We start from the raw sequence: 23506 nt of genomic DNA on the forward strand, positions 1-23506 counted from the left end.
CTAACCACTGGGCCGCCAGGGAAGTCCCCAACAGGTACTATTCTTATGCTCACTGTACAGAAGAAGCAGCCGAAGCTCAGAGAGGTTGACCTGCTCCAGGCGACATGCCCACTAAGTATCAGAGGTAGGACTGAACCAAGCCGCCAGCCACCAGGCTGTCCTCACAGCCCCCGCACTGGAGCCTGATGGTGCAAAGCTTGTGACAGATGCTCAGGAATTCCAGGTCGCGTCAGTGACTGTGGCCCCAGAAAATGGATGGTGCGCCCCTCCTACCACCGCGGGATCTGAGTGCGACAGGAGGCCCCCACCCACTCCCAGGGCCCCGCAGGCACAACCACAGCCATTTCCAACCCTTTATTGGGGCGCTGTCAGCCCCAAATAAATATAATACATTAAACCCAGAGCTGAGGGAATCGTGCACCCCGGGAGGTGCCCCCCATAACCCCAGCCGAGCACAATAAGTTAGTGGGGGGCCTGCCGAAGGCCGGGCCGGTGCCCTGGCGGGGCAGGCGATGGCAGCTGGACTCACACGCTGGTCTAAAGTGCATCTCGGTTCCGTGGTCCCCATGTCTGCGTGGCCCCTGGCCGGGCCACTGGGAGGGGTGGGCGGGAGGTTCCCGGCGCTCACACCGAGCCAGCAGTGGCCACCGAGCCTCTGTGTCCATCTGTCCATTTGGGGAGATGGCCGAGTGGCCAGATATCCTCAGGAGAAGCTGTCGTCGGACCGTGGCTGGGAGTCGAAGGGAGGGTCTGAGATGGTGATGCCTTGATGCAGCTTCTCCAGCGAGAACTTCATCTGGGGGAAGAGGTGGGCAGGGTGGGGGATGAGTGCTGGGAGGGGCGATGCATCCCCCAACATGCCGCAGCTGAGGAACTGGGGAAGGTCCAGAGAGGCCAAGGTCAGCCTGTGCCTCTGCACCCCAGCCATTCTGCACCCAGTTTTACTTCTCATAGGCAGCAGGTGGAAGGGGCCCAGGTGGCCTGGGTTCAAGTCCTGGCTCTGCTACTTACTGGGTAACCTTGGGCAAGTCCCTTAACCGTCCCAGGTCCCTCAGCTGAAACGTGGGTCAGTAACATACCTGCTTCACAGGATTAATTCAGGGATCTGACGGGTGGACGCCTAGGACCTGGCACACAGGAGGTGCTGGGTACACGTTAGCTATTCTTACTCCCTGCCGTGCGACCTTGGGAATGCCTCTACCTCAACGTTCCTGTCTACTAGATGGGGGGTAACAAGAGCACCCCCCTCGGAGGCTGGCCATGAGAAACAAATCAGTTGGTCATTTTAGCTCTTAGAACAGCCCGGCTCAATTGGTGTCTGCTGTTAGTATTAATTTGTGCAGTCAATCCCATGCCCTTGGCAGTTTGAGAGAGGAAAATCATCAGAATTGAACTGAGGATGGGAAGGCCCTGACCTCCCTCTCTCTGAGCGACGGGACCGCAGCCTCAATGATCCCTCTCCCCTGTCCTGCACAGCCCTTTCCTGCGTGAGCATCTCCCTCTGAGCATGATTTCAGGGTGCAACGAGGCCCCTAAAGGTGAGCCTCAGCATTCCAGTCCACAGTGACCAGGAATGATTTTCACCATCACTGGCACCCAGCCAACGCCAGATGCTCCCCAGCGTCCGGCGTCTGTGCGGACGCCTCCCCCCACCACATTTACTGAGCACTTGCTTTGCGGGATCTCACTAACAACGGTGAATGCAGGTGAGGTGTTTGCATGAGCTGGGCCCTACTCAGATGCTAACTCCTTTAATCCTCACAGCAGCCTTTGAGGTAACATCCATTATCATCCCGTTTACAGAGGAGGAAGCCAAGGCCCCAGTGGTGAAGTCACCTGCACGAGGTCACAGGTCAGAATTTGAACCTGGCCGTCTGAACAGATGCTGCCAGCCAATTACAGTGGTTGTCTGGGGCAACCCGTTCTGGAGATGAAATCCCAATAACCTTCGGAGAACCTCTTTCCCACCCTCACGTGACCCCTTAGTCACCTCATAGGCGGGGAGGGGTTCAGTGACCAAGCCTTATCCCTGGCCACTATGACTGGTTCAGGGATGGGAATGTGACCTTTGGATGTTACCCTGGAATGTAGGTACCATATTGGTCATCCTAGGATGCCCCAAACAAAGGCAACCCTGGGGGTGGGCAGAGTCAAGACCTGGTAAGAGAGACTGATTCTTACTACTATTGAGTGGCTGGATCGAGCCATGCCTGAAGTCAGACATCCCTGGACTTTTTTCCCAGGATGAGAACCAGTAAGTTCTTTCTTCCATCCCACTGATTTTTCCAGCAACCCTGGGAGGTAGGGGCTATGAATGGCTTTCTCATTTAACAGAGAAGGAAAGTGAGGCCCAGATGCACACGCCGCATCTCGGGATCTGAATGCAGGGTCCCACAGCCCAGAGCCGCACCTCGTCCAGGAGCTCCACAGAAGCCCGCAGGATCTGCCTCCACTTGTGCACCTCGACGCTGTGGAACTGCTTCTGCAGGGCCAGGATCTCCGCCCACTCCGTGGCCGTCTGGGGGAACTTGCTGTGGGGGATACAGGGCCTGAGTGGGATCTGGGCCTCCCCCGACCTCCCCAAGCTCCCAGCTCCCTGGGGCTACCCACTCACCCCTTGGCCAGGGCCAGACTGTGCCAGGACTCGAAAGTGTGGGCTGTCCTCTCCAGGGACCAGAGGCGGTAAAAGAGGAGGACGTTGAGGGCAATGAGGACGATGAGGCTGGGGGAAGGGTCAGAGGTCAGGAGTCAGGATACCAACGTTCCCACAAGTGGGGGGTCACCCACGTGACCACACCTTGAAGGGGTGCCATGATTAGCCCTCTTTTCAGAGGAGGAAACTAAGACTCAGACAGGGTGAGTGACACGCCTAGGGTCACACAGTCCATAAGCAGCAAAGTCAGGGTTCAAACCCAGGCCTGTCTGATGCCCGAGCCCTCAACTGCTACTCCAGGCCACCTCGCTGGGGGAGCTGGGGGCACGGAGTGAGGACAAGGGGCTGCAGCTGAGGGTGAGACACAGGTGAGGGGAGGTCAGGACGCAGGACCCTACCTCACACAGATCCTGAGGAGGCACAGAGGGGGAGACAAAGAGATGAGAGCCGCCCAGCTGGTCCCGGCCACCCCCCCGACCCCGGCAGCCCTGAGCTGAGCGCACCGTACAGCACCTCACTGGACTGCTGTTATTGGCAAACTGAGGCCCAGAGAGGCTGAACGTGTGGCCGATCTCTCACTGCCCAGGGTCTGCGGGGAGCATGGATCTCATCTCCATTTCCTCAGAGCACCGTGCCCCTAGCCCCGGCCTCTGTGCATGTCACTCTCCCCGCCTAATCCCCATGGGGTCTCAGCTCAGAGTCCTCTGCTTTCCTGGGAAGCCTTCCCTGACGGCCTACCTGTCCAGCCTGGAGGAAGCCTTCACTGGCCTCCGAAGGCTTCCCTGTCCCCTCCGCCCATGTTTCCTCCATCACCACCCCATCCCTCTGGTCTGGTGCCAGGTCTGTCTCCCCCCAGGGCTGCTGGTCGCTACTGTGTCCCTCGCATCACACAGCTCAGGGCTGGGCACAGAAAACCTGAATGAAGTGTGACATTGCTCCTTTTACACACCTCTCCTGGTTCACCCAATTCCGGCTCCCTCGGGGGCCTGCTCCTCCAGCCCTGGGGGCGCGGTCAGGCCCCTCTGACCCCCGCCAGAGCCCTGAGGCTTCCCTCTCCCTGCAGGGATGACCTCGCCATGCAGACTGAGCAGTACACCATGGGAGGAGTCCTGCTGGGCGCATCTCAAACATCACCTCCTTTAATCCTTGCTATGGGGTGGGGAGCCCGTGCTCTCACGTAAGCAGAGACCCAGAGAGGCCAAGCACTTGCCCAAGCTCACACAGCCAGGGTGCAGATCCAGGCCTGTCTGACCCCCAAGCCCGGCCCCCTTACTCACACAATGCTGATGAGAAACAGGGCGCTGGGGATGCCTGCCCCGGGGCCCTGGTCCACGGACGGTTCTGAGAAGCGGGAGCTGAGGGAGCCTGCGGGGGAGCAACTCGGAGTCAGACAGACTCATCCCCACCCAGATGGACGGGCTCACCCCACCCAGACCCCAGGCCTGACGGAACTCACCTGAGGGGTGCATGCCAACCCGGGTGCAGGGGTCGGGGTCCGGGTGCTGCGGCCCGTCACCGTGGCCCCTCCAGCTCAGGGGCCGCTTCCGCCTGCGCAGGCCGGACAGCAGCCCGCGTGCATCCTTCCCGCCTTCCTCCAGAGACAGCTTCTCGGCCTTGGCGAGCTCTCGCTCTGCAGACACGAGAGAGGACCCTGCATGTCTGCACCCGGCCCGGCCCCGACCCTGTCTGTGGCCCTGGCCGGACCCTGTCCCCTACCCAGGTGGTGGAAGTACTCTTCGATGCCGCTCCACGAGTTCTTCTCGATGAGCGACTTCACAAGGCTCCAGGGCTGCTTCCGATAGCGGATCTCGGAGGACACTCTGGGGTCGGGAAAGGGGTGAGGGGGTCAGGCTCTGACTCCAGCCTTGCTGTCCCATTCCCGGGGGCAGCCTTCCCTCCCCTGATTCAGAGAGGGCCCCTTGTCACCCACAGACAAAACAGACACCCCCCAAGGGTTCCCTGTGATCCCCACTCACCACCCCACTCAGCCCGCAGCCCCTTCTCTGTCCACACCCACTACCTGGGCAGGTCTCCCGCCTTCGGCGCTGCCCCACCACTGCCCACCCAGACTGCCATCCTAGCCTACACCTCACCCTCGAACCCCTTCCATCTTGCTGCTGCGTCCAACTCCACACGGGCTCCTGAGAGACATCCCAGCAAGTCCCAAGCTGAGCTCCAATCTTCCCCCAAACCTGCCCCTCCCCACCTTCCCCTCCCGGTCAATGGCGGCTCCATCCTTCTGGTGGCTCAGGCCAAACACCTCGGGGTGTTCCTGACTTCTGCTCGCCTGCCACGGTGGCAACCACCATTCTGCAGCTGACTTGGGGTGGGGAGACTGGGGCAGGGGCCCTGCGACCATCAGGGGTCAGGTGGAGGGGCCGGGCCACTGCTCACCGGAGGCGGGCCTTGTTCCGGGCAAGGCCCAGGATGCAGTAGCGGTGGGCAGTGTAGAAGTAGTCTTGGTAAGGGATGCCCTGCGTCAGCACCTCTGAGTCCACCACACACCCGCCTGCCTGCGGGCCGTGCCGGAACAGCGTCTGCGGGGCCAGGGGAGGAACAGGGAGTCAGCGCCATGCCCCCCACCCTGGCCCCCGGCCACCCCACCCGCTGGCCACCCTGCCTGGCACACCTGTGTCTCCACCACAGAGGCGCTCTTGGGCCCCAGCGGGTTGCTGATGGGAATGGTGTAGGTCAGCACTCGGCGCTGGCGGCACTCGCTGTCCCCACTCCAGGGGCTCAAGGTCACGTCTGGAGGATGGAGGGGCAGAATGAAGACACCACTCTCCAGTCCTTTGCCCACAGGCTGTAGGAGACTCAGCCTTTCTGGAAGGTTCCAGTTCTCTGGGGACTTGCCCCCAAACCTGCGCCTCCTCCCTGCCCCCACCCCGGTGTCTGCCCCGTCTTCCCTCTGGACGCCCAAAACTTCAGACGTTGATGATCCTCAGAGCTGGGACCGCTCTCGTGCCTACACTTCTCAGCCCTCCTGGGCCACCTCCTCTACTCCTGCAGCCCCAGTCTCCTCTCCTTACCAGTCCTGGCTTCTCCCCTGAGCCTCAGACCTAGGGTCCTGCCACCTCTTGAACACCTTCCCCTGGAAGTCCCCAGGGCCCCTCACACCCACTGGCCTCCGCATCTCCTCAAACACATCCCTCCTCGCCCCACTGTCCTCCAGGCTTCCTGCAGAGCCCTGAGCCTCGTCCTGGACACTCCCTCCCCGTCTATTCACTGACCGCCTGAGCACTGTCCTAGTTCAGCCCATCCTTGCCTGTCCAGGGCCCCTCTTCAGCCTCCCCCTGAGCTCCTGGCCTCCGTCTCTACCCCTGGTCCAGCGGTAGCTTCTTAAAGCCAAGCCTGACCCTGTCCCTTATCTGTCTACAACACTCCATGGCTCCCTAGTACTGCCAGACAGAGTCTGAGCTCCTCAGTCTGATGTGCCAGTCTCTCCAGGATATAAGCATAGTTTTGGGGGACTCGAGTGCCCCCAACACAAGGCATAGTCTTACTCATTCTGCAGGGGATTCTATGTGGTTCATTTTCATCAATACAGAAAAAAGAAACAGAGAAAACTACCATCTGAGTAGGCCCTCCCCAACTTGAATCTCTTTTGCAGCCTCCTGAGCTCCCTGCTAGTCCCCTGGTCAGCCCTTCTGCCTCTGCTCGTGCTGTGGCTTCCACTCTCCACACCTGGCCACAGGGGCCCAGCCGCAGGGGGCTTCTCCCAGTGCCAGCCTCCAGCCTCAGGATCTTTGCAGGTACCCTGCTGGCCTCCTGGACTCCTCTCTCCCACCTCCTCCACTTTCCCTAAGAAAGTTCCTCCTTCAGGCCTTCGTTTCAAGGCCACATCCTTCCAGCAGCCTTTCCTAACACCCCCCAGACCACAGCCACCTCTCCGACATACACACTTCTCTGCCTGAGTATCTGTTTACTGCTGTTCTCACTAGATTCTGGAATTCATCTGTCCTGGTCTCTGCACGGGCCTGACAGAGCGCTCATTAACTCGTATTTATTAAATGCTTACTGTCTGCTACTGTTCTAGGCACTTGTCTAGTATTAACTCATTTAGTTCTCCTGATACCCTGACAAGGCAGGTAACTAGTATCACCCGCATCACACAGAAGAAACCGAGGCACAGAGAGGGTCCGCACCTGGCCCAAGGCCGCTCAGCTGGTAAGAGGCGGAGCCCCTCTGGCCTCACAGATGCTGCTTTTAACTCCCCAGCCTGCCACACCTGATCTGCACAGCGGTGCCTGCCCGTCTCCTGGTCTGCCCCTCCTCACCCCCTCCCGTGTACCTTGGTCACCTCGGCCCCTGACCTGTGAACTTGCACTGCTGCAAGAAGCCCTGCAGGAAGGGCGAGTCTGAGAAGAGCATCTGCTGGAGCCGCTCGGCACCCACGTGGAAGACGGAGTTGATGAGGAGACGACCGGAGAGGTCGGGAAGGAGGGCCGCCAGGTCGGCTGGGCAACAGAGAAGGACAGGGGATGAGGCTGCCTGCGTTCCTCAGTTTCCCTGAGTGACCGCTCCTCCCCACTTCCAGGCCTTGTGGGGTGCCTGGGCAGCCCCGTCCTCCTGGACCAGAGCGGACACAGACACGGAGCTACTCAGCCCCCTCCACCACAGGATGGCTTGAGGGTGGGCGTGTGCCCCAAGCCCAGACAATCAGAGCTACCACCATGGGTTCAAGGCAGAGCACACACCTAGGCTCACGCACCTGCAGTCCCAGTGATGACAGGGGTGGGCCTGCCCGTTAGCCTGAGCTTTCGGCCCCAGTGATTGGTTCAGGGGTGGGTGGATGGGGGTGTGTGTGTGTCCCAAGCCAGGCCATCAGCCACAGTGAGGGGCTCAGGGGTGGGCTTGCTCTCCAGTCAGAGCCAACCCTAGAGCTTTTGGTGCAGCCACTGGGAGAACCATGCTTTCCCTCTGCTAGGCTTGTCTGGGGCAGGCCTGGGGCTCTCTCTGCCACAAGAGTAGAAGCTATCTGAGAATAAAGTTGGCACAGAGAACATGGAAATGATGATGATGATGATGATATAATAACAGCCAACACTTACTAACTGGCCCAAACACTTTACCTGTATTAAGACATTTAGTTCTCTCCATGACAACACTATGAAGTGGGTAGTGTTATTGCTAACCCCAGGTGAGGAAAATTTTTAGATGAGGAAAATGAGGCTCAGAGAGGTTGAATAATTTGCCCAAGTCACACAGCTAGGAAGCAGCGCGGCCAGGATTTGAGCCCCAGCAATCTGGCTTCAGAGCCTATACTCCTATCCACCCCGCTAAGCTGCCTGCAAGCAGAGCTAAATACAGACAGATGTCTAACAACACCATTTAAACGCCTTATCTTAGCTGCCTACTCCGTGGACTTTTCAGTCCCACGAGCCAGCGAATCCCTCGGTGCAGCCCCTGTGAGTGAGGTTTGTCATGTGTACCCGAAGCAAACGAATCGGCCACCTGCCCTGCCTCACCTTCCTCCCCCGTGGACGAGGAGGAGTTACTCGTGTCTGTCAGCAGCTCCTCACTGGGCAGCAGATCCAAGGGGCCCAGGGAGGCGGGCCCGTCAGGGGGGGCGGGCTCTGAGCTCGCGGGTTCGGCCACCGGGGTCACTGTCTGGCTGGAGGAGGCGTCTGGCTGGCTGTCTATCTGCTCCTCCTTGTCTTCCTCTGCCTGCAGAGAAAAGCTTAATCCAGCTTTGTCCCAGCCTAAGGGCCCCTTGTGTACCCACATCCACCAGAAGGCTTCAAGACTGTAGGAGAACCAGTGCCGGGGAGGTCATGTGTAGCTCTTCGCTGAGCTACGGGGGGCCCTGGGGCCACCCAGACGAGGACTCCTCTCAGCCTCTCAGCCAGGCCTGTCCTGGATGCCTGGGCCATGAGCTTTCTTATGCCTGTCCTGTCCATGCCTTATCTGTTTGTATCCGACCTCATCCAGCCAGCCAGCCCTCTATCGGCTCTTCTGTCTCTCCCGCTTCCCATCTATCTACCTGCCCCATCTTTGCCTGTCTCTCTCTTTCCCTACCTGTGCCTAGTCTCCTTGCCCATCTTCCCAGCTCCATCCCATCCCTCCATCCATCCCCTCACTTACCCCTCCATCTACCTCTTCTCTGTCCATTCCCCCCCGTCCCCCCTCAATCTGTCAGTCTGTCCCTCTCTCTCCCCGGCACCACCCAGCACCCTCCTCGCCTCTCCACGCGCCCGCTCACCCCGTGGTCTGCGTCACTGCTGGCCCGGGAAAGGCTGGGGGTGATGCGGCCACGGCGCGAACCTGCCGGGCTTGGCTCCTGGCTGTGGTCAGCTGCCCCCGAGGAGGTGATGTCGCTCAGGGCGATTACATCTCCCACTTCCTTGGGGCTCCTACAGAGAAAGAGAGGGAGTAAGACCGCTGCATCTTTGAGACACCCACACACCCTCCTGGTCTCCCAGACTTTGTACCCCCGCCTCAGTCCACCCAGGACTCCAGGAGCTCTGCACGCAGCCCCTGCTGTCTCCTCCCGACCCCCGGAACCAGCCTCCAGCTACCGACTCACCCTAGACCATTCAGCTGCAAGGGGCAGACATAGTCTTCATCCTCGCTGGTGAGGCCCAGCTCTGAGCCGTAGCACTGATGCACCAGGTGCCAGAGCTCTCGGGGACTCAGCGTCTGGGCAGGCAGGACGGTAGGTTGGCCTCCACCCTATCAGGGCCAGAGCCCTTCCACCCGCGCCCACCAGCCCTCAGCCTCAGCAGTTCCCCTGGTGTCCACAAGGGGGAGCATGACCTCCCATCCCAGACCTCTCCCAATCGCACTCCGCACCCCATCGCATAGGAGCCAGTGTGCTCAGGAATTCTCCCTTAGGTCCTCACAATACTTCCACAGCTACAGGTTAAAGTTCCCAGTTTTACAGAGAATATGAGGCCCAGGGTGGAGAACTCGTGCTTGAGGTCAACTCTGGGGTTCAAACCCAGCCAGACTCCAGAGCCAATGCTCCCACCTGCCATGCTGTCCTGCCCCCAACTACTTTCCCAGGTGTCCTCAGAAGCTACCCATGGCTGGAGTGGCTGGATGATACTGATGAGATCTAACAGTAATAATAGTAGCAGTCCCAGCAGCTGACATCCGCTGAGTTGTTACCATGTGCCAGGCATTCTCCTAACCCTTTGTGCATGCTAACTCAACAAGTCTTCAAAACCGTTCTGTAAAGTAGGTGCTAACATTGTCATCATTTTAAGATAATGACGCTGAGCCACAGAGGTGGGTGATGTCATCCAATTAGGAAGTGGCTGTGTTGAGATGTGATCCCAGGGGGCTGGTCTGGCCCTGGAGCTAACCACTGGACTGCACTGCCTCCCACAAGCTGACATTTCCAAGCTCTGTTCTAGGCCCAGCTCGGGTGCTGTGAAGGAGGGACGGTCCGCATCTGACCAATGGGGTTCAGTGACTCGCACTCGGTGACGGGGCTGAACTCCATCCCCAACAGTCTGGCTACCCTTGTCCTCCTTGGAGACTTTGACACTGCACTGTTCCTCCCTCGGGCTCCTGCTCCAGTGCTCTCGCCCCTGAGGATGGCCATAGCTGGAGCTGCCCCTGAAGACAGGAAGTGAGTTCAGCCCTGCTGGAGGAGTGGGTTGGGGCCTTCTGAGGTGCTACAAGCCAGCAGTAGCAGCCACTGTGTGATGCCTACCTGACATCTATCCACCATCCCTTCCTGCCAGCAGAACCCTGATTTGTTTGGGGTGAAAATCTTCCCCAGCCCCAGGGAATTATAACTCGCTTATATCAACTCATTTTTCCTTTGCCACATACCCAGCTTCCTGTGCAACCAAGGGTGATCATGTGACCAAGTCTTAGCCAAAGAAATACAAGGAAAAGTCTGCTAAAAGAGGCTTTCCCTTCCTGATCAAGGAATGCCCACTTTCCATCCATCCCTTTCTTCTTTCATGTTTGGGACACTTAACTGAGGGCATGACATCTGGAGCTGTAGCAGCCACCTGCAACCATGAGGCAACAAGCATGTGGACAAAACATCAATATGCAGAAGGACGATGGTGTGGAATGATGGACAAGAGTTTGGGTCCTGGGTGACAGAGGGAGCCCTCAAATCTACCCTGGATTGCCTGCCTCCAGACCTCTTGTTACATGGGCATCAGTGCGATTAAGTGGACTCCAGAGCCTGACTGTAATGGGTCAGAATCCCAGCTCTGCCACAGAAAAGCATATGTGCCCATGGGCAAGGCTTTCCCTCTGTGCTTCACTGGTGAAATAAAGATACTAACCACACTGCCTTGAAGGGTGGCTGTGATGATTAAATAAGTTAATTCATGGAGAGCTCAGAACAGTCCCTTGCACCCAATAGCTCTGTTAAGCGTTAGCTATTATTATTATCATCTGAAGTAATTCAGTGTCTGTTTGTTTAAACCATTGTCTGGTTGGGTTTTCAGCTACTTGCAGCTGAATGCATGCCACATAAACTCATGCAACCACAGTGGGCATTCCAGGAGAGCCCACTCAGGGCTGGCCCATAACAGACTATCAGAATGTGAGAAGTAAATGTCTGAAATCCCTTACTCAAAATCTTTGGGGTAAGACTTGATTCAAAATTAAGAAATTTGGGGATTTAAGAAAGATAATACACTGCCTATACTATAATACAGCACTAAAAATATCTATATTATATGTAGGATCCAGTAAGTACAGTGTATACCAGAGGTTCTCAAAGCGTGGTCCAAGGATTTCTGGGCATCCCCCGGACGCTTTTAGGGAATCCATGAGGGCAAAATTATTTTCATAAGTATGGTAAGTGTTACTAGTAGCATATCACTTGCCTTTTTCACTTTTATTCTCTCATGAGTGTACAGTGGAGTTTTCCAGAGACTATGTGATCTTATCATTGTTCTGGTGGCTAATGTAATGTGTGTTTGTGTATCTTGTGTTTAAAAATTTCCCAGTTTCAGGACTTCCCTGGTGGTCCAGTGGTTAAGACTCTGTGCTTCCACTGCAGGGGGGCGCGGGTTCGATCCCTGGTTGGGGAACTAAGATGCCACATGCCACGCAGCGAGGCCAAGAAATTAAAGAAATAAAAAACACACTGAAAAACTTACTCTCTGTGGGAGGCCTTCCCACTGACCCACTGCACCACTACGTCTCCCAAACCTGCCCTTCTTCTGTTCCTTTCTCAAACTCTGAACACTTTAAAAAAATTTTTCCCAGTTTCAATTTCTAATACAGTATAAATTGATAGATATACTCTACTTAAACAGAAGCCCTTTGGAGTCTATAATTATTTTAAAGAGTGCAAAGGATTCCTGAAACTACAGAGTTTGAGAATCACTGGTATATTCTGTACTGCATACTATAATATTATACTGAGTCACAACTATATTTAAGATTTACCCCAGTCATTCACATTATTATTTTTTGGTCCTCAAACATATGAAAAGTCCCATTAGTTGAGATAAATACAGACCTGTGTTATACAAGAAGCACACGTGGTGTTTTAAGTTTAATTAAAACTGAAATTAAATTGAAAATGCAGATCCTCAGTCACACTAGCCACGTTTCAAGAGTTCAACAGGCAAATGTGGCCAGTGGCTACCATACCGACAGCACAGCACAAAACTCTGTTAGACAGTGCTGATAGGGACTGTAAACCATGTCAGCTCAAGTCAGGTTTTGCTTTACCAAAAACCTCCCCATCTTGTCAGGTTTTGCTTTACCAAAAACCTCCCCCTCTTCGGAGCATTTTTGATTTGCAGGTGTTGACTAAGCGGTTGTGAGTATGCATTTCTCGTGGGCAGGGTGTGGCACCGGAGCCCGTGGCGGCCCCCTGTGGGGGCCTATGGAAGAGCTGCAGGCACATTGGGTCTGGTGCCCATGGAGAAGAGCTGGAGGGGTCCTCCAGTTCCCCGAGTCCTGGCATCTCTGGCTCCATGGTCCCCCCACTCCAGCCCTCCCCCTAGCCCCCCTGCCCAGGATTCGCCCAGGCCCACCTTTTCAAGCAGTGCGTTCTGCCAGAGGCGGAAGATGAGGAGGAAGCAGCGATCTCGGGCCCCAAAGGAAGTGAAGAAATGCTGCAGAAGAGAGAGGTGTGTGAGCCCCGGGGGAGAGACAAGGCTGGAGGGAGGAGGAAGCTCCACCCGCTGCACCCTGTTCCCGGCTCTCCATGCTGATGTATGTAATCATTCATCCCTTCACTCATTCCACAGAATATCTGTCCTGTGCCCAGCCCAGCACTGGATGACCCTGGAGTCACCACGATGTGGAGATGGCCCCCAGCCCCGGCCCCAGGGCTCACAGTCCAGAGCTCACAGCCCAAACTGGCTGGGCTGCTTGGGGGAAGCCCAAGGCACATTCCCAGTCTCCTATGCCCACAGTGGGTGGCCAACGGATCCCCTTTTGGCCAAGAAAACACAAAGGGAAGTCTGCTTGAAGTCTTCCCGCCCCATTTCCTTCTCCAGTCCCGTCTGGGCCACTGGTGTGAGGCAGCCCTCTTGGATGGACCCTGAGGCAACAATCATGATACATGGAGCATCAGGGAAGGCTTCCCGGTGGAGGAGGCCTCTGAGCTGATAGAATTTTTCTGTTAATACTATCCCTGAACAGCTGTGTCAGGGGACAGACTGCAGGGCCTGAGACAGGAGCAGGTGCAGGAGTCCGGGTCAGAGACTACAGGAGCCCATGCTGGGGTCGGGAGAATAAAGAGAAAGGGAAGATGAGAGAAGCTGGGTGCTGAGTCAACAGGGCTCTGGGTGGTGGGGAGGAGAGAGGAGCCGGTGAAGATCAGGGACCCCGGGGCCCCTGTCTGCTGATCCTCTCGCTAACCTTCTCATTCTCCGTGCAGATCTGGATGGCGTTGGGGATCAACTTGGCCGTCTTTTCCTTCTTCAGACACGTCACTTCCTTCAACTGGATGGAAATCTGAGGACAAAAGACAAGTCAGAAGGGGCCAGGGCCCTGCCCGCCCTGGGGCCCCTCCTCGTCCCAGGCCGGTCGGCTCACTGTCGTCTCCCAGCGGAAGATGTTGCTGTAGAAGCAGATCCAGTTCTCGGAGAGATAGAGGCGGCCCTGGAGGAGGATCTCGCGCTGCAAGGCACAGGAGTAATCTGAGGCGGCCGAGGGAGAGACGGGCAGACACCCGAGTCACACGGCTGTCCTGGCCGCTGGGCCGGCACATGCGGCAGGGTCAGGAGGGCAGAGCTGGGAGCCCCGGGTCTGGCTGGCAGGGACTCACCCACAATGAGGCGTTCGGCTTCAGGGAGCTTGCTGAACAGTTTACGGAAGTCCTCATTCCGCTGCTTGTACGTGGGGCTCAGCATCTGGGGGAAGTTTGGGAGGTGAGAACCGGGACAGGGGGCCGCACCCCTAATTCTGTCCCCCAAAGCTCCCAGCACCCCTCAGTCTCCTCAGCCTGGGAGGAGCCTCTCTGAGGCTTCAGTGTCTAGCTCACCTCTGGCTCCTACTGCCTGTTAACACAAGAGTAACCATAACGAGAGCCATTTACTGATTGCCACCTAAGCCAGGTCCTGTACCACGTACCCACCAGTATCACTGACTCTCAGTGAATGTTCCCTTCAGTCTAGTAAGGTCAGAACTGTTTCTCAAGGAGAGAGAAACCCAGAGAGGTTAAGCAACTCACTCAAGGTCACAGAGCATGTAAGTAGCAGCATAGGATGTGACCCCCAGGTCTGCTGACCCCAGCACCCACTCTGACTACTGCAGCCAGGGGCCCCTGGTTCAGCACCTGTCCCCCTCCCTTTCATCTTCCAGCAAGGCCCCCTGCCCCAATACTTACACTGTACCAGCTCTGCATCTTCTGTAAGAGAAAGGAATGGAGTCAGAATGAGCCTCGGGATGCCCCTGCCCTCCCCCCCTCCCCCCCTCGCTCCCCCCACCCCACCTGGGCTTGCAGCAACTGACCTTGCTGTTGCGGATGAAGTTCCGGCTGCCCAGGCTCTGGGTGCCGGGTGCCCCAGGCACCCCACCCTTCTCTGAGGAGCTATCTGACCCCTTCTCCACCATGGTACCCGGTTCCGGCTCAGGTGGGGGTCGGCTTGGCGGCAAGAGCTGAAGCCGCTTACGGAGAGATGGGGAGCTGCTTGGCGTGCTCCGGCCAGAGTGCGGGGTGGTGCTGGGGGAACAGGAAGAGGGGCATTGTGGGGAAAAACAGGCTGGGGTGGGGGGACAGGCCGGCGTGGGGGGGACAGGCCAGCGTGGGGGGGACAGGCCAGCGTGGGGGGGACAGGCCAGCGTGGGGGGGGCCCACCCATCAGCCCATTGATCCCCACCTACCCACCCTGCTCTACTTCCTAGCCATGTGACCCAGAGCAGGCCCCCTAGCTCCCCAGGCCTCGGTCAGTTCATCTGTAATCCAAGGGTGAGAAATGCATGTCCTCTTCTAGTTGTCTGGAGGGTTAAACAAATCAGTACATGTAAAGGGCTTCTGACAGAGCCTGGCACATAGTGAGCTCTCAGTAATGCCTGCCGGTCTTAAAATTAACTCATTAATTCATACAATAAATATTTATTGAACAACCACTTTCCACTCAGTGGCTTGAGCTAAAAACCTAAGCGTCTTCTTCTTTCCTACTCACCCCTCATTTTTACTCTATTAGCAAGTCCCACATGGTCCAGCTCTAAAATCTATCTCCATTATTTCTATTTGGCCCACCTCCCCCTGCTGCAGCGGCCTGGCCCAGCCTCCATGCTCCCCGCTCCTGGACATCGCAGTAGCCTCCTCGCTGCTCAGGTCAGGGACCTCCTGGCTTAGTCCTCTCCCCCTGCATTCGACTCCAGGTGAAGGCAAGGTCCTTACCGCCTCTGCTCAGGGGCCAGTTCTCCAAGATACCTTCCCTCGCCCCTCCATGTAAACCACATCCCCTCTCCCGAGCCCCCTCCCTCTTCTCTCTTCCCCACGCGTTTCAAATCCTCCCACACCAGGAGGTGCACTTCACAGGGGAAGGGGGTTTTGTTCCCAGCTGCACCCCATTGCCTAGAATGAGGCCTGGCGCACAGCAGGTGCTCCGCAAGCTTTTGCCCCTGTAGACTGAATGAGTGATTGACCCCCTCCCCGCGCCCCCCACCCTCCAAACTTGGATTCCACCAAGGGTACCACTGGCCCAACCCTCCGCAGGCTGAGGCTGCTGCAGATCTCAGCTGGACCACTTCCCTGTGACCTTGGGCAAGTGCCTGACCCTTTCTGTGCCTCAGTTTCTTCTTGAGTATAATGGGGATAACAGCGGTATCCACCTCCCAGGGCTGTCTGGAGGACATACATACACAGAGCCCACCACCTGGAAGGTGCTCGGGCTGAGTAGGGACTGTCAGGCTGAGATGGAACACGCGGCCCTGCCGCCACCCCAGAGCACTTGCTGCCGAGGTGCCACGCTGACCCCTGCACAAACACCTCAGCCTGGTATTTGGAGCCCAAACGAACGCCAGCCCCAGTCAGTCACCCCTAAGTGCACACGGAGCACCCGCCCTGCACCGGGCACTGGGGACACAGAAGTGGGCAAGACAGACCCAACAGCTGCCCGCAGGGACCTGACATTCTGATGGGGGAACAGAGACGATCAGTAAGAAATCATGTAAATAAGGATGATGATCTCAGACACTGGTCAGTGCTGTGAGGCAGCGCTGCGCACAGGGCCAGCGCCAGCAGTGCCTGGAAGCTGTCAGAAATGCAGTCTGGAACCTACCGCAGACCTCCTGAATCAGGAAGTGTGGGTGGGGCCCAGGAGACTCTAATGCATGTTCAAGTTTGAGGACCACGGAGATAAGGAGGGCTAAGTGGGTTGGTGTGCAGGGACCACTTGAGCTAGGGGCAGGAACAGTGAGTTCCGGCACAGGACTGAGTTTGGCAGGTCTGAGGAGGAGCGAGGTGGCCAGCGGGGCTGGGGAAGGAGGACAGGAGGCCACAGGCCCACCTGCAGGCCCTCTGGGCCCTGAGCAGGTGTTCGGGCTTCACCCTGACGGCCCTGGTGAGCTCGGGAAGGGTTTAAAGGAGGGGTGACCACATTCCTCCCCTGCCTCATCTTCCTGCCTCTCTAGCCCGAAATGCAGACCCCCCCTCCACCTATCCTACTCTCCTGCAGCCTCAGGTCTAGGGAAGGCGCCTGCAGACAAGTCCGACACACACAGACAGGGCCCAGCCTGCGCCCCCAGATCTCGCTCCTTGGCAGGACAAAGAGGAAGTGCTCAAGCCTGACAGCCCGGAGGCTGCCCAACCAGGCAGGCTGTAGCAGAGGGAAGGGAGGAGCCCGACACGGTGACATGGCTCAGGGACTTGGAAGAGAATGGGGTTTTGTCACTGCAGACACCTCACCTCCGGTTTCCCGGGCCTAAAGAGGCCAACAGCTCCCTCCGGTCAGAGAGGGGCAGAGGCCTACACAGGTGTGCACAAAAGGGAACCTCGACGTGGCTCACACACAGCCACTGTCACAGGCAAACTGCAGTTCCCCACAGTTGTAAGAAGTCTCCCCTACCCCTCACCCCCCATACACCCTGCAGTAGTATCACAGGTATATTACAGTCCCACACAAAGCCACGGAGTCTCAGCACAATCACACACAAGGACGCCACAGCCACACACAAAGTCCCAGAAGTTACACACACATGCACGTGCATGCATGCACAACACACACGCAGCTGCAGAGGGTCACAGAAACAGAAAACCATGCGAAGTCCCAGGTACATTCACACATACGGGCACGAGAAAGTTTCAGAGGAGACTTGAAAGCAAGTAACATTCCCACAGTTACAGAGAGAGCCACACAGTGAAAGAACAGTCACAGGGGACCCCAGCTAACACGTGCACAAGCCAGGTAAATGAAGCCTAGGGTCAGCTCAGCTCTCATGGCATTCCCCATCTGGAGGGGAAGCCAGAGCAAAGACCTGCTCTTACGTGGCAAGGGATGGACATGTCAGCTGCTGTCGCTGACCGACAAGAGAGCCCTGACACTCACACAGCCATGAAGGACTTGGGAAAAATGCAGCCCCGGGAGGTCGTGGACACATCTCGACAACACAGTGGCCAGGTACTGAAATCATGCATGGGACATGCTTTATAAACTGTAACAGCGGAACAGCATCAGTTACGATTATTGCTCCGGAGAGTCAAGGGTACAGCCAAGGTCTCAGGAGGGAGGGTCCCAGGCTCACTGTGAGCCACAAGGGGTCTCTCTCTCAGTCACACAAAGCCCCAGAGGGTCCCAGCTGCTCACATGGAAGCCCAGGCACGTACAACAATGTCATGAAGCGACACACAGGAACTTTCACACAAAGATGGAACCAGAAATAGATAGAAAGGTACAACCCCAGAGCGTTTCAGTCATACTCAACGACCCCAGACACACAATAATGTCACACATGGACACACACAGGTGACTTACATTTGCACACAGAGCTAACAGGTTCAGAGGCAAATTATAAGCACACAGAGGCAAAGGGTCATAGCAGCAAACAAAGAGCCCCTGACACATGCACACACACACACTACAAAGTCACAACTGAACACACAGGCAGCTTACAGTGACACTTGGAACCACAGATGGTATCCCAGATAAATTCACACACACACGCACACAGCCAAGGAGGATCACAGCTGCCTGCACACTAGGAGACTTAGACACATGTACACACACTCCAAAGTCACAATCAGACATGCATAGGTCTGACGGGATGAGATACATTACACACACACAACCACGGAAGGTCACAGCCACACACACAAAGCCCCAGACCCACACTACAGTCACAATCAGACACACACAGGGAGCTTACAGAAACACATGGAGCCACAGATGGAATTCGAGGTAAATCACACACACACACGGAGCCAAAGAGGATCACAGCTGCCTGCACACTAGGAACACAAACACGCATACACACTTCCAAGACACCTACAGTGCAAAATCTAAAATACTCTGGGCCCAGACAGAGAGTAGGTCAACTCCGTGCCCACGACCCCAGAGGATCTCACGCACGCGGTCGGCCGGCCAGCCACGCAACAGCCCCCATCCGAGCAGCCCCGGGCCCAGCAACAGATCACAACGGCGGGAGGGGGCCCAGATCGGGAGAGGTTGCTCCCGGGCTTGCCCCGGGCTCCGGGACCTGGGGGCCCGGCCGGAGGGGGCTCGTCTGCGTCCTGCCTCGACCGCAGGCCCGAAGACCTGGGTCAGCCTCGCGCACACCCCTCGCCTCCCAGGCAGAGGCGAAGGAGGCCCGGGCGCTCCCGGAAGGCCGGGTCCCCCAGCCAAAGCCCCGCCAAGCCAACGAACCGGCCCCGGGGGCCTCCCCGCCGTCAGGGCCCATCCCCGAGCGCACCCATGGGCCCCCAACGCCTCCCTCCCCTCCCCCTGGCCGGCCCCCGGTGCACAAGCTCCCGGACCTCGGCCGCTGCCGCGCCACCCCTAGCCGAGCCCGCGGAGCCCCCTCCCCCCCGACCTCCTCCCGAACCTCCCCCGCCCCCGCCGCGGTCCTCACTCGAACATGGATGCGGAGCGGTGGGCGCGCCCAGCCGCAGGGCAGGGCCGGGCCCGGCTGAGCGTCCCCGCTCGGCAGCCGCCTCGCCTTCTTCGGCCGCCGCCCGCACCCGACCCCGCGGCCCGCAGCCCGCCGCCCGCACAAAAGGCCGGGGCCGCGGGAGGCAGCCGCAGCGTCAGCTCCCCCTTCCTGCCCCCGCCCCGTCGCGTCACAGCACCGCCCCCCGCCCGCGGGAGGGAGGGGGGAGGGGAGGGACCGGCCGAGGCGGGGAGGGGCGGCGGGGCCTAGATGGAGTCAGATACCTGGAGGGAGAAAGGGGCCGCAGGGAGGCAGGAGAGCAGGAGGTGAGAGCGAGAGGGAGACCCACGGGGGGCTGGCCAAGGCGAGGGAGGGACGGCGGGGACAGAGCGAGGCCACTGGGAGAGAGACGCGAGAGGGAGAATTAGAGAGGGAGGGACGGGGCGCTGGGGCAGGAAGAGCGAGACAGAGATGGAGAGGGGCGGCTGGGACGCCAGAGCACGGAGAGAGCAAGAGAAACAGACAGAGGCTCTAAGGAGAGAGACAGAGAAGTGGACCGGGGAGGGGGAAAGACAGGAGAAAAACACAGACTTGATTAAAACACGACACCGCCATGGCAGCTAGAGGCTTGGGCACAGGCCCGACCCGCTCCCCTGGTAGCGGGAAAGGGGTCCTCGGCTCCAGTGAGGACCCAGGCTGGGGGCTCTTGGCACCCCCCACACACACCCGGGGCGGAACCTGAGAGGTGGGGTGGAGCTGGGGGTGGGATGGAGATTCGGGGAAACGGAGGGGTTGCGGCTGTGGGTACGCAGCTGGCGGGAAGCGGGTGGGGCCCTAGGCCGCCTCCCTCTGCGCATCTCTGAACCCCCGCTGTCGGACCCCGGAGGGCCCAGCGCCTTGGTTTCTGGGGACCCCTCTTGGTCCCAGCCCGCGTCAGCCAGCCCGAGTTAGAATCCAGCCTCCCTGGCGCTTATCTGACTTAAAGCAAGGCACCTAGTCCTGGGGATCCCACTAACTCTGTGGTCAGGACTTTCCCACAGGACAATGGGGGGTGGGGGTGGAGGGACTGCCCTTTTACAGAAGGGGAAGCCTGGCCTCAAAGATGGGAAGTGCCTCGCCGAGGTCACTGTTGTTGGACGCAACCCTCCCGTGACGCCATAACCTGCGCCTGTCTCTGCAGCGGCTGCCTGAGTTATCAGCTGCCTGAGTCTGTCGGTGTCCTGGACCCCTTGTCCGAGAACACAGACATGGGAGTCCCACCTCGCAGCTCCTGGCCACGGGCGCCCCAGCACAGAGACTTGCTCCCCGCTCCTCTAGGACAGGCTGTTCCTAGCTGTTGAAAAAAACTCCATTCCCATGGCTCTCCCACCCTACACCCCCTCCCTCCAAAAAAACCCACTGGCTTCTCCATTTTGGTGGATGGTAGGCCCCAAACTTCAGCTTTTCTTGACCCTCTCTTTCCCTCACACGCACATCCAGTCTCTCAGCAGACCCTGTGGGCTCCACCCACAAAGTCTATCCAGAATCTAAACTCGGCTCCTCCACTGACCCCACCCAGGCCCAGCCTCCATCCTCCCTCCTGGACCATCACACAGCCTCCTCCCTGGTCTCCCTGCTCCCATCCCGCCCCTACAGTCTGCTCCCCACACACAGCCAGAGGGAGCCTGTGAACTGGTGTCAGGTCAGGGCCCTCGGGGCTTGGAGCCCTCCTGGAGCCCCACCTCTCAGTCCCACTGAAAGCAAAGTCCTCCCCTTGTTGCCTAAGACTCCAGTCTTACTTCTCCTCTGGCTCCCCCTTGCTCACAGCCTCTAGCTACCCAGCCTCCCTGCTGTTCCTCTAACTCCCCAGACACATTCCTAACCCCAGGCCTTTGCACTTGCTTTGCCTCTGCAGGGAAGCTCTTCCCCCCTTCTTCCCGTGACTGCCTCTCAAGGTCAGATCTCAGGGTCAGATCTCAGCCAGGCCTTCCCTCCACCACCTCCCTTTGTCTCACTGTTCTCTTTCTTTGTATTTCTCTTTGCCTGTTTCTTCTTTTGAAATACTTTAAAATTTTTAATTAGGGAATATTTATTTCAAACAGGAAAAATGCAAGAGTCATCCTGGTCCCTACCAAGCATATATGACATCAATAGATGTGGACATTTTGCCATTTTTGCTTCAGATCCTTTTTCTTTTTCTTTAAGAAATAAATGATTACAGTTACAGTTACCAACTCCCCATCCCTCGTTTTTCTGTTCCTGCCCCCCAAGGTACCCCGTGCCCTGAAGTTGGTGTGTGTTCTTTCTGTACATTTTTTTATCCTTTTTCTGCATCAAGATGCATCCACTAACAATATATCCTATTATTCAATGTCTTCTAAAAAGATACACAATTAGGCTCCTACTGTATCATTTTGCAACCGTCATTGTTTCTGAGACTTCTCCACGTTGATACACAGAGCCCTACTTCATAAACTTTAACTCTTATCGAATGTTCATTGTTGGAAGAAACCACAATGGACATTTCTATTCAAGGCCAATGTAGTTCTTTCCTCTTTCCTCCTATAGCCTTGAACCTCCCTGTTCCTGTCTCCTTGTGCCAGAGGTAGTGTTTCTATGCAGAAGTTTTGTTTAAACTTTTTTTTTTCCCCAAGAGTTTCAGCAGGAAATACCTTTTACATTGGTTTCCAAGTACACACTTAAAAATACGGTCAGCCCTCTGTATCTGCAAATTCCACATCTGTGGATTCAACCAATCAAGTGTCGAAAAAAAATTTTTTTTAATTCCAGGAGGGGTACACTTGAAACTAACACAACATTGTGAATTAACTACACTTCAATTTTTTTTAATTAGTACATAATATGTTAGTTTCAGGTGTACAAAATAATAATTTAATATTTGTATAAAAAATTGGGGGGCTGGGGAAGGATAAATTAGGAGTTGGGATTAATACTATATATAAAATAGATAAACAGCAAAGACCTACTGTATACCACAGGGAACAATATTCAGTATCTTGTAATAACCTGTAATGGAAAAGAATCTGAAAAAGAATAGATATATGTGTGTATGTATAACTGAATCACATTGCTGTACACCGAAAACTAACACAACATTGTAAATCAACTATACTTCAATAAAAAAAAAAATTCCAGGAAGCAAAACTTGAATTTGCCGCCTGGCAACTATTTACACAGTATTTGCAACCATTTACGTAGCATTTACACTGCATTAGGTTTTATAAGTAATCAAGAGGTAATTTAAAGTATACAGGAGAATGTGAGTAGGTAATATGCAAATACTACACCATTTTATATAAGAGATTTGTTTGTTTGTTTTTTGCGGTACACGGGCCTCTCACTGTTGTGGCCTCTCCCGTTGCGGAGCACAGGCTCCGGACGCACAGGCTCAGCGGCCATGGCTCACGGGCATAGCTGCTCCGCGGCATGTGGGATCTTCCCGGACCGGGGCACGAACCCGTGTCCCCTGCATCGGCAGGCGGACTCTCAACCACTGCGCCACCAGGGAAGCCCTATATAAGAGATTTAAGCATCTGCAAAGTTTGGTATCTGCAGGGGTCTTGGAATACCCCCATGGACACCAGGGACAGCTGTATATGTAATGTCACAAAATTTGTAGGAAGCCACACCTGTTCACTGCCTCATACAGTGTGTTGTTTTCTTCTTCTTCTTTTTTTTAACACTGTTATTTTCGATTCTCTCCTGATTCTATTTGGGGAGAAGTGTTGATTGCTGTGTAGCAGCCCTTAAATGGGTCATGACCCACAGTTTGAAAAACACCAGGCGGGTCAAAAGAGAATGTTCGCCTCTGGTCTTAGTAAGCAGTGCTCAGCTGAGCTCAGTTGGTTATCCCAACACATATTCCCAGCTGCAATTTTCATCTGCATCTATTTCACAGCTTCCAGTCAGGCCCCTGTGGGGCTAAGGCCACATTCTAACTGACCTTCAGCTCCCCACCTGGAGTGCCAGCCACAGGGAACCCACCCTGTGGGTCCCGAGAGAGAGAACCCCTTTCCCACCCCACCACCCAGGTCTGACCTGTCCTGGGGCAAAGTCTCCGGGTCTGGGGTCCTTGGCAGCTGCAGGCGCTGGGGAGGTGGGGTGCAGGGGGGTGACTCCCCATCGCTGGCTGGCGTTATCTGAATGGAGGGCACCCCTGGGAGCCTCCAGGGCTTAGAGACCAGGCCCTGGGCCCTGCCACCCTGTGGCTGCTGGCTCTGCCACTTGGCTGGGGGGACAGGTGAGTCCTGGGCACCGCCGTCCTGGGTCAGCAGGGGTGCACAAGGCAGCAGGGGCAGGAACTCAGCCATGGGGAGAGTTCTGCCTGCCCGGTTGGGGGGTCTTGGTCTCTGGGGGAGAAAGAAGAGGTGAAGAGGTGAA

The 23506-nt window shown here is 56.7% G+C and overlaps 1 protein-coding gene across 2 annotated transcripts; it reads right to left on the bottom strand.

The window, feature by feature from the left end:
* Positions 1-339: 339 nt before the first annotated feature.
* On the bottom strand, positions 340-19262 carry LOC115862587 (protein Aster-A). 2 transcript variants are annotated; one of them, XM_030874589.2, is made up of 19 exons: positions 19109-19262; positions 14546-14756; positions 14421-14441; positions 13860-13944; positions 13628-13731; positions 13451-13546; positions 12619-12699; positions 9180-9292; positions 8856-9006; positions 8122-8320; positions 6967-7110; positions 5283-5401; positions 5048-5190; positions 4370-4473; positions 4110-4283; positions 3931-4018; positions 2615-2722; positions 2411-2531; positions 340-796 (listed from the first exon to the last, which is right to left on the bottom strand). In XM_030874589.2, exons 1-19 carry the CDS (start codon positions 19114-19116, stop codon positions 704-706), a joined length of 2163 nt encoding a protein of 720 aa, XP_030730449.1. In that variant the 5' UTR covers positions 19117-19262; the 3' UTR covers positions 340-703. The 2 variants fall into 2 exon arrangements, with proteins under 2 accessions (XP_030730449.1, XP_060144724.1); XM_060288741.2 differs by lacking the exon at positions 19109-19262 and adding an exon at positions 14922-15483.
* Positions 19263-23506: the final 4244 nt, after the last annotated feature.

Source organism: Globicephala melas, chromosome 19 (assembly GCF_963455315.2).
Source record: "Globicephala melas chromosome 19, mGloMel1.2, whole genome shotgun sequence".
Lineage (NCBI taxonomy): Eukaryota > Metazoa > Chordata > Mammalia > Artiodactyla > Delphinidae > Globicephala > Globicephala melas.